We start from the raw sequence: 11,439 nt of genomic DNA on the forward strand, positions 1-11,439 counted from the left end.
GTTAACGGAGTTCCGAGTGTGTCTTTCGTTCTGGGTAAATCTACCATTGTTGTAAAAAATCAGTTTTCTTGGCCGATAACTAGGAAAGAGCTTAATGCCGCTTTGAATACAGCAAGACTCGTGAAGCAGGCCTACGAGGCATTGAAGATGCCTGACTGCCTTAAGTATTTTTGGTGTGATTCTCGTACTGTGTTGCAGTGGGTTAAAAACCCTGATTTACGTTTGAATAAGTTTATTACGCGTCGAATTGAGCATATTTTATTGTTGTCTGGAGCCCAGGATTGGCGTTTTTGCCCTACTGATATGAACCCAGCTGATGTTGGCACACGGCCAAATCTTATTACAAAGAAGGAATTTCGAGAGTTGTGGTTGAATGATTCTAGTCTTCTCTATCAGTGTGAAGAAATTCCATCTGTAGAAAACGCCACTCCAGTACCTGTCCATAGCCTATACCTTCGTGACGAAGAGGGGTCGCTCGACGTTGGACAGGGTGGCCTTCACAGATTGATCGAGGCCGCACCTTCTTTGTATGTTATGAAAAAGAGAATCACTTATTTGGTTGCTTTTGTTGAATTTTTGTGCTGTAAAACGAGAAAGCGTAGCTTTGTGAAGCCAAAACTGGATGCATCTTATCTTAACAGTGCTTCAGAGTTGGCTGTGAAGTTTGTTCAGAAGAGCGTGTATGGCGATGTGGTACATTTAATGACCAAACGATCGCCGGATGCCCTTGAGGAAGTGATAAAGCGAGGTAGTGTTGGCGCTTCGCAACGTGAGAAGGAACGCTTGAAAGAATTACGTTCACTTAAAAAGCACAGACCTTGTGTAGATGACGCTGGTGTAATCCGCATTGAAGGGCGCTTAAGTAATTCTCCCGAGATCTCTCTTGAAGCAAAGCATCCGATTGTTTTGCCTTCGAAGCACCCCTTCACTAGGCTTGTTGTACTGTCGCATCATAATGGAAATGCGCACTGTGGAGTACAGCACACTTTGTTGTCTACGCGACAGAAGTTTTGGATCGCGAATGGTAATGCCTCCGTGAAGAGGTATCTTAATGATTGTGGTGTATGTGCGATTGAGAAAGCACGGCCTATAAGGCAGCTCATGTCTGATTTACCTTTGTCTCGCACAATTGCGCATAGGAAACCCTTTTTTGATTGCGGCTTAGACTATCTTGGACCTTTAACCTTTGTTGAAGGTAGAAGTCACAAAAAAGCTTGGGGACTCTTGTTCACATGTATGGCATCTCGCGCTATTCATGTTGAGCTGGTTACGTCATTGTCGCTGAGTGATTTTTTACTTGCCTTTACAAGGTTTACAGATTTACGTGCGCAGGTTAATGCTATCCATTCCGACAATGGAAGTACCTTTCAGGCAGCATCTAAGAAGTTACCCGAGTTGATAGAATCAGCTGAATTTCACAACGCCCTGAGACAGAGAGAGATAAACTGGGAATTCATACCTCCGTATGCTCCGGCGCAAGGTGGCGCCTGGGAGGCAATGGTTAAACAATTTAAAATTGCATTTTTTCACATTTTAGACTCTTCAATTCGTAAGCCCAATTTTATTGAACTGCTTACGTACACAGGCAGTGCCGTTCGGATCGTGAACGAACGCCCTTTGGTACCTTTGAGTGACGACCCTAGGGATTTTACTGTCATCACCCCTGCCTCACTTTTGACCCCATACTTAGACCCATACTGTGCTGTTGGGCAACCACATGATCGTGACCAATTAAGAAGGGATTATCGGTTCAATTTGTCACTTTCTCAGCAGTTTTGGAGTAAATGGATCGATTTTTACTTGCCAGGTCTTCAGGGCCGGAAAAAATGGCTAAAAATGGCCGAGAATTTGGAGCTTGGTCAACTTGTAGTGGTAGGTTCTCTCCAGGACATTGGTAAACGTGGGAAGTATCAACTTGGGAGGGTGCATGAGGTAGTTCCACAAATTAGGAAAGGGAAGCCTGTGGTTCGTAGAGCTAAAGTTGCCGTCTGCAACTATGATGAGAGTACGGGGAAAGTGAAAGTAGACTATGTGTTGAGGGATATTTCGTGCCTCGCCCCCGTAAAGAACACCTAAGTGTTAGGGTTTGAGCCTGGTTTTGTCTGCGGTGGCCGACACTTGTCTGAGCCCAGAACAGTCGGTTATTATCGCAACCATTGTATATAGCGTCATTTTTTGCGTGTACCTACTACCTATGGTACCAATTTCATGTATCGTCGTGTTTATTCTTATTGCTGTTCATTCTTTGCATGCCCTTTGTATTTGCGTATTAACTTAACCCTTACGAGGTTGGGCTCCCTGGAGTCTTGCTCAGTTTGGGGGGGGGCTGTTGATTCTTCTTATGCTTTAGGAGTGATATCTCTGTTATTTTTTAAGGTACGGCTTCAAACTTTGGGATTCACTTTGTAAAATTATTCACGCTGAGCATATCCGAAAATTAAACCTATGTGAATTTTAGAACTGCTCATAGACGTTGAAATGTTGAGGTGACTTATGACTTTTGGATTATTTTGCGATTAAAGCAATTGTAGCGTGAGTTTACACATTATTTTTTGGTAGAGTAATGAAGAACATGCATTGCCATGTTGTGATTAAATTTTTTTTACATAATCTCAATTTGAATCTATATTTTTCATGCAAAATAATAACTTTTCCCACGCTCAAAATAAAGCTCGCTTCTTGACTAAAAGAACAATGCTTCATCAATTACATGCAGTAATGAGATTTCTGAACGCGTGTCACACCAATTTGGATTATGATCTTGTGACCTCGGTTCCAAGAACAGCAACTCCTACGCTTTATTAACAAATGTAGACCAGCTGAAGAAGCAGGGTGGCGTTTATCAAATACTATTATGTAATCCACGAAACGAATGGAAGATCATGCAACAAAAAAAGCGGTTTAAATGCAATGTATTGTAGTTGCAACAGCGTCTCTCAATGTAAGTTCAATGTGAACTCGGCTACATACAAGGCTAGTACTAGGAGTAAGATTACCCGATAAAGTCGATGATGCTTTACATAAACAGAAGTCAGAAAGAAATTCAAAATAAAACAGTTACGGTTCATTAATTAACAGAACGTCACAACGCTTTTCATCAAAAGGAAAATCTGTAATGCCTCGGGTCATTTTCTTGTGGATTCAATAAGCTCTCTAAGATTCATATGCCACACACTAAAATCCAAACAATATTTAGATTTATTCAAAGTAGTATTTATTATGCGTCCAATCATTGTGAACCTGGAGAAATACTTTACAAAGAATTAGCTGCCTTTTTTTTTTTGCCTAATGGGCGTTTATGCGATAAAAATGTCAGTTTGGCAGCAAAATATTGATAAGTATTTTGATTTGGTTACAGCAATGCCGGACTGCAGCAATTGGCACAAGGCTCTTGCAGCAACGTTTTTCAACTTGATTCAATGGTAAAGCAACCTGTGTTCTGTCAGGTTATGTACACACAAATTCAGAAATATTTAAGAATATGCAATGAGGCACATTGAAATTACAAGTGGCTGCACATTTACAGTTCGATAATACGAGAAATTGAATACAACGCTAATACAATCATTTCGACGTGGATTCAACATTGCAAGACGATGTAAACATGCGCGGGTTTGCAATTAGATTACTTCTCTTCTGACGTTGTTTGTATAAAAGTCATAAAATCAGTCGTTGTATCCGTGCTAAAATTCAGCTATGCTCAAACCGCATTATATTGATATTTTCTAAATAGAAAATGGATTTATAAAATATGAATACAATACTGTTTCAGCATATAAAAATGCTGAATTTTACATCGAGTATTACGATTAGTTTTATGACCCACTTTTTATACAAAAAAGGATAGATGATTTTGATAAGCAATCTAATTGCAAAACCGCACATGTTTACAAGTATTCAACGTCTTGATATGTTGAATCAACGTAAAAATAGCTATCTGTCTAATAAAAGGAAAAAAAGAAAATCTCTCATTGAGCTCCGCGTTTTATTTAGGCTGTGGTTGAAGCCAAAGTTTATAAAACCGCAATCATTCAAATAGTTTATTCTGCGCAAAAGCAAACTTGACATACTCGTATGGAATGTGCAGGGCATAAAGGCTTTTCACAGCATTGACATTGGCCACGGTTTTTTGGTAGTTTATTTTTTGTGGCTTTGGCACCTTCTCAATAAGCAAACGCAGTAGTTGTCCACCGTGGGGACTTCGCTTTGCACGTGAATGAACCAACCCATCCTTTGGTCGATGATATCGGTGCCACCCTTTGTGAAGTCGTAAAGCTTATACAAGCCTGGCTTCTTTTTGCCGTCATCCTTGGTAATCCCCAATAGAGATTGCATGGTCGTCAACATCAACACATTCCGCATGCCAGAATTCTTCGTTTTTACTACATTTACGCCTTTTCTGCTTTTGATAGTGTGTCGGACAAAAGGAAAGATTTGAAACCAAAATCATAATATGTTACAGAGCAGCTTCTATAGTAGGCAATAACGTTGTAGCCTATGCTTTGTTTGATTGAAAGGACATAATTGTCTGCGAAAAACTATTCTCGCTCTAGATGCATTGGCACCAAGTCTTATGTTTAATTTTACGCAATTTCAACCGCAAGCGACGGTAACTCATCGTATCAAAGTTGAAGCTTTTCTTGTATCGACGTCGCTTATAAGCCGTGGTGAGAACAAAAGGTCCACGCATACTGTCAATTTCCTTCACGCTGTGAAGCAGTTAGGATTAACGAGACATGGGCCAAATTAATTACTTTCATCCAGCTGGTGGGAAAATTTTGAACAATAGAATATGAAATATTTCAGAGGATGTGCTGAGAAATGCCTTATATCTCTCAATTTATAACCTTTATTCGCTCAAAATTTCAGCTCAATAGAGGTGAATGAAAGTTAGGAAAAGTCAAGAAATCTCATAGTCGCAGCCTCAGTGGTTTTAGAGATACAACTGTTGATGCAAAAAAGTTGAATTGACAGCCCCCCCCCAACCTTCAAACAGTTAAACGTGAGTGATTCAAACAATTTGTGTATCATGTGTTTTTATTCATTGGCTCACAATTGTCGTCAATTCTTTTTTAGTTATGCCATGTCAGACTGTCATAACTAGGGGCCGCTATGTTCCAGACAATTGTTCACCTAATCAAACGTCATATAAAAATCGTTCAAGTCTACTGATTATTACGTCATGGAAGTTGCTAGAAAATGTGCCAAAATTGCACCATTGTTCATAGAATCGTGTCAAACCTGTTTAAACCTGTTTCAGTTTGAAACCTGTTTCGGTTTGAAACCTGTTTAAACATGAAATATTGCATCAGCCTCTGGAACAAATGTTTGAATAACTTCATAATTGTCTTTCATTATTGCATCACACTAACTGCTGACGTGCCTTTGAGTTATCACAAATTTTTCTGATTCATTCTTGAAGTTGTTTGTTGGAAGTCGGTCGCACATTTAACTGGTTTATTTGGTGCTTGCTAGCTGGACAAATTCTCCATCTTTTATCCAAGTAATCTGTTCTGTAGTGACAGTTTTAGAGGCGTACGGTGTTGCGTCCCATTTTCGATAGCCGCGAGCTAATTTTACAGGAATACACTTTTTGAATAGACGTTTCGAGGAGTGTTTCTTTTTCGGTCACTACATGCAGACAAACGGATCCGGGAACTTTATGTTACAATTTTCCCACGAAGAGATTATGGTTTACCGCTGTGACCAGCAATAAGAGGCGGTGACAGAGTATCCAGTTTAGGTGACGACTCTGTTCGTCCTAGAAAGACTCCCACAATTAACATTAATGCAACTTCTTTGATTGAATTGATCGATTGGTCAACAGAAGTCTATGAGCCTCCTTTAACTGTTACGCTACGGTACCATTGGAAGAAATCAAAAAGTCTGTTGATATGCCAATGAAAGTCCCTGAATGGCCCTGCCACGGCCAAGCTGTAGAAAGATGTGTAAAGATGGTGACAGATGCTGAAAGCCGAGTTTACACCCACGAAAAAAGAGATAGCTTTGTTAGAGTTCAACAAGCGAGTCGACGAATTAGGCTACGAGTAAAAATGAATCGAAACAGGATTTAGCTCAAATGACAATGCCTGCAACTTTTTAAAACTATTTTTGTATTTCTGAACAGCATTTCAGACAATTTTGCAAAGTGTAAATTGTTTCCTCTTATGTGCAAAGTTTGAAAAATATACACAATTTTTGGCAAATATAGGTGGTTTAGGCATTTTTTCACTAAATTTTCAAGATTTCTTCTAAACAAACTTGTTTTTCTTACTTGAAAGAACAAAAATTGAACAAATAATTGTTGCTTATGTCAAAAAATATAATACAGAATAAAGTGACGAAGAACATTTTAAACTGGGAAAGAATCAACTTAAAATAAATTGAAAAAAAATGTTTTTTTGAGAATATTTTAATTTTTTGTTAATTTACCAAGCTAAACAACTAAAATTTATTGAAAAAATTGCACATTCTATCTTACTACAAGCATACACAAGTTTTTAGACCCCAGCATCTAAAAAAAATACAATAAAACATTTATTGCTATAATTGACACGCCCTAACGCGTTAGACAGATTGATGTGGAGGCAGGGTGTGAAGGCGATTGCGGCATTTGGAGGTGAATCCGGCCACCCTCGGTAACGGGGACATCACCAGATTAAAACTGGACTACTACTACTAATTTGTGTGATTTTGTCCTCTTGAGTTTAGCATAAAAAACGTTTTTTTGAAATAACATATTTTGTAGTGCAACTATGATAAAAACATCTGTTAGGACAGACAGAAACTTTGTGTTTCTGCTTCTTTTGAGCTTTGTTTCACCCTTCCAGCCCAAGTAGTTTTCGAGATATGGCGATTTGATCTTTATTTGACCTTTTGGGCTGGGTGGCACGGCCGATTGAGGGAGCCACCCCCAAAAATTTTGGGAAATGATTTCTAGGTTGATTTGGCAGCTTTTTAGAACACCTTTTTTTTAATTCAAAAATAAATGTTTTTCAGCCCACCCTAGAACACACATTTTGGTGCCAAGAAAGTTTTAACGGTGTTGCAGTATTTTGATGCCGCTGAATCTGAAAATGACCTTGGTTTTTACGAATTGGCTCTAATTTTTTAGATATTCCATGGTTTTGCTCCAAAAAAGACCTAAAAATATGCAAATTTTGACATTGGTAAATTCTCTTTGTGCTATAACTTTGATGAGACCATGTCTGTTTTTTACAAGCATGTCCATACCTTATTCTTACATTTATGATGCGATTCTGTGAAATATGACAATTGTTATCGCAGAGAGCCTTCTACAGGCAAATCATGTTTTATGTGGGGACGAAAGCAAAGTACCGCTGCTAGGCTACCAGTACTGACTACTGACCTTGTCGATGTGCCAATCAACAACTGCCTGCGAACTGTCACAGGTTGCCTCCGTCCAACTCCAACTGAATGCTCGCCTGTCCTCGCAAACATTGAGCCAGATGCACTACGGCGCCAACGTGCTGTTCTTTCCCTGAGCCGTAAAGCCCTAAACCCCGGCCATCTGCTACACGCAACGCAACCATGCTGAGATATCCACCAAAGCTTTGTACGCGCTGCACAAGACCTTCTAGCAGCCTCTGGTGGAAGCCCTAGTAAACAGTGGTGCCACGTGGCATGGTGTGAACAATGGTCAAGCAGCACATCCCCATTTCGCCAAGTATTCAGATCCCCTCCCGAGAACAAGCTGGGCCAAGTGAGCCATGGCCTCTCTAGACTTGCCTCGTCAAGGCGTAACCGTTTGCTTACTGGTGTTGGACGCTATGGTGCAGACATGTTGCGCTGGGGCTTGGCAGAGAGTGCTGCTTGTAAGTGTGGTGAAATGCAGACGGCAGCCCACATTATCAAGGATTGCCGGCTATACAGACCACCTCATGGTATGGAAGGCCTAGTTTCTATCGATGACGACACCAGGCAGTGGCTAACCAACAGATGCCCTGACATATAGCGACAACACGAGAGAAGAATGTTTAATGTGAAAATCAAGCAAAAATTCAAAAAATTAAACAATATTAGCAGTACCGTACGGTAAACAACAGATTTTCATTTGCAAAAACAGGTGGCGTCAAAGCACAAACACTACGTTTAGTAACTATTGAAGTAGCCTACATTTTGTAAATTTCGTTTTTGCATTGAAGTCGCCAAGAATTATAATCTTGCCAGTTATCAGTTTTGATTAAGAGTAGCCTAATGCTACTTTATAAGCATTTTTGATAAATGATTATGAGATAAATAAGTGTAGTTGACACACTGAATAGCACGTAAATGACCAGGTGCTGCACCTAAAAGACATCAACCCATTTCTCATTCAAACAAAACAATGTTTTTGGTAACATATATACTTTTGTTTTTACTTATACACAATACACATAGGCTACTATTTTTGTTGAAGCTGCTGCAACTATAAAATCTGGCAACCCTTGATTAGTCACTTCTAGTTTGGCAGTAACTTCTGAGTCACACATACTATACATACACGGTCTGGAAGTTACAGTAGCTTCTGAAATCTGAACCGCAGTAACTCCTAGATCATTACAACGACAACTTTCCGAAATGTTGCAGCACCTAGTTTGAGAATCTCTCATCTGAACTAGCCTTTAGCCTAATGCTTAAACTTCATTTACCGTACGGTACTTATTATGTCGTAATAATGTATATACTTGAAAAGATCGAGAGAAAGCAAGCTTTCAACAAATGAAACCAATTCTTTGTAATAAAAATATCTCTTTCAAAACAAGATCTAGAGTTTTAAAATGCTATATTTATCCTGTTTTTCATTACAACTCTGAAACCTGGAATATTTCAACAAAAATGGCAGAAAAGATTAATGCTTTTGAAATGTGGTGTTTCCGTAGAATGCAACGCATTTCATGGCTGGCAAAGAAAACAAATAAAGAAATTCTACACCAAGTGAACCAAACCAGAACTCTGTTAAAAAGTATGAAAACCAGACAATATAAATTTCTCGGCCATGTAATAAGAAAGCAAAAACTGGAGCATCTCTCTTTAACTGGTAAAATTTTTGGAAAGCGGGCACCTGGCAGACAAAGACAAACACATCTGGAACAATTTAACGACAAGACAGAAACAATTATCCATGCAACATATAATAGGAACATTTGGTCTAACTATTCATCTGAGGCCGTCGATGCCTGGTTCAGGCAAGGCAATTGAAGAAGAAGAATGTATATACTTGTACAGTAAACAAGAACCATGAGGTTCACAAAAACAAGAGAGCTTTTAAGGCTAGAAACCAATACCTAAGCAAATACAATACTAAATTATTAATTTTGAAACATACGCCACTTACCTTTTGTGAAAACCAGTAACGTTTAGGATAAACATAATTGTCATTTTTATCAAGTTTCCATGCAGATGTTTCATAGCACAACCACAACAAATATCCACAAACAATACTCCACATTTTAAAACCATAGACTACAAAAGCAACGTTATGTATTTTAGTCAAATGTGACTAGGCCTACCAGTATTCAATACCGTAAGTGAATAGTCTATATTTAGGAGGTGAAATGGAAGAATTTGTTCTATTTTTTCTCTCAATCTTTTCCGGGTACGAAATCGTGGACGAACTGTTCAAGGGATGAAATAGGCTGCATCCATACTTAGGGCGGCTATGACACAAACATTATAATACTTAATATTTGAAACAAGAAAATATAAGCTACAAAAAGCTAACATACAAAGGAAAATAAAATGATATCAGAAATACCAATACAGATAAAATCGGTTAAACAGTTAAACACATATACCGTATGGTACGGTAACTATCAAAATCTGAATTCCCAAACTACATCTTATCTAATGTAAAGTAAAACTATTGGTTTAAGGTATCCCAAAAGAATAGCCTATATCGGATAAGTTTATCGGGATATGCCTCTCGTTTACATACTTCATTCACTTTTAAAGTAGCCTACATGTCGTACAAGGTACAGTAGTTTGTTTTATTTGTTTTCGTCATTGATTTGTATCGCCAAGTTGTATCTATTTTGTGAGTCATGCAAGGCCTGGGGATGCAACCTAGATCGTACCATGAACAGTTCGTACCGTCAGTTTGTACCTTGAAAAGATCGAGAGAAAAAATTAAAAAAAACCGAAGTCGCTGATCGCAGTTTCCGCAATCATTTAAAAATTTTCCCCTGAAAAGATCCAGAGAAAAAATAGCTCAAAGACGAAGTCCGCTGATCCTAGTTTCCGCAAACATTTTTCCGCAGTTTCCGCTCACCCTAACCATAGAGTAATCTATGCTCTAACCCTAACCCTCGCTGATCGCAGTTTTCGCAAAACATTTTCCGCAGTTTCCGCTAACCGCAGTTTCCGTTAACCCTTACCCTAATTCTAACCATAGAGTAATCTATGCTCTAACCCAACCCTCGCTGATCGCAGTTTCCGCAAAACATTTTCCGCAGTTTCCGCTAACCGCAGTTTTCGTTAACCATTACCCTAATTCTAACCATAGAGTAATCTATGCTCTAACTTTAAGCCTCGCTGATTGCAGTTTCCGCAAACATTTTCCCGCTAACCGCAGTTTCCGCTTACCCTAACTCTAACCATAGAGCAGTGGTTCTCAACCGGGGGTCCGCGGACCCCAAGGGGTCCGTGAAGCGATTTCAGGGGGTCCGTGAAAGTTTCTGAGTTATTAGGATGATTAATAAAATACGAAATTGAAAATTTGTTTGTGTTTTGTTTATGTATTAGCCTACAGTAATTCTCAAACTGTAAGTCGCAACGCATTGGTGCGTCGTTTGAAATTACAAAGGACATACCGGTAGCACAAAGGTTTGGTTTCTTAACTAAAACATATCATATACCTACACTAAATGACTTAAACCCTTTAAAAAAAAAACTCTGTTGGCTATGTTTAAATTGATTCTTTTGAGACAACAGATTGTTGATCAATGATTAACTTAGACTGCTGACTAACGTTTGCATTTTCATCACCACTCACAGTTTTGCAGCGGCTATGATTATAACGAATTAATGTTGATCTAATGTCGATTTACAACTGAAAAAAGAAAAAAATTCTCTTTAATGGTCGCAAGTATTCTATTAACTTTTGATAAAATTTATTGAAAAACATCAAATGAGCATATGGATTACTGATGTTTGATCCTGTGTGCCAACAGATAGCTCATACCTTCATTCATATACGTCGCATGATACAGCTGTCTTTTCCGTGTTTCTAGATGCCTCTAAAGCTTTTGATAAAATTAATCATCACACATTGTTTAAAAAAATGATTGAAAGAAGAGTGCCTATGCAATTTGTCCGTTTGTTACAGTATTGGTACAGTCATCAAACTATGCGTGTAAAATGGGGTAGCCACCTCTCTCAGCCTTTTCATGTTTCAAATGGGGTGAGGCAGGGTGGGGTTTTGAGCCCTTACCTCTTTGC

At 38.8% G+C, this 11,439-nt stretch overlaps 1 protein-coding gene across 6 annotated transcripts in view; it reads right to left on the reverse strand.

Annotated features, from left to right (window-relative positions):
• LOC145770992 (lysosomal Pro-X carboxypeptidase-like) overlaps nucleotides 1-9,461 on the reverse strand; it is an 82,454-nt gene extending 72,993 nt beyond the window's left edge. For all 6 annotated transcript variants that reach the window (XR_014289182.1, XM_082582736.1, XM_082582745.1 and 3 more), the window contains exon 1: nucleotides 9,338-9,461. Coding sequence is in view for 5 of the 6 variants with exons in the window: in XM_082582736.1 (XP_082438862.1) it covers nucleotides 9,338-9,451 (114 nt within the window). In the remaining variant the exon portion in view is untranslated. The remainder of the gene's footprint in view (nucleotides 1-9,337) is intronic.
• Nucleotides 9,462-11,439: the final 1,978 nt, after the last annotated feature.

The sequence above is a fragment of the Aplidium turbinatum genome, chromosome 1 (assembly GCF_918807975.1).
Source record: "Aplidium turbinatum chromosome 1, kaAplTurb1.1, whole genome shotgun sequence".
Lineage (NCBI taxonomy): Eukaryota > Metazoa > Chordata > Ascidiacea > Aplousobranchia > Polyclinidae > Aplidium > Aplidium turbinatum.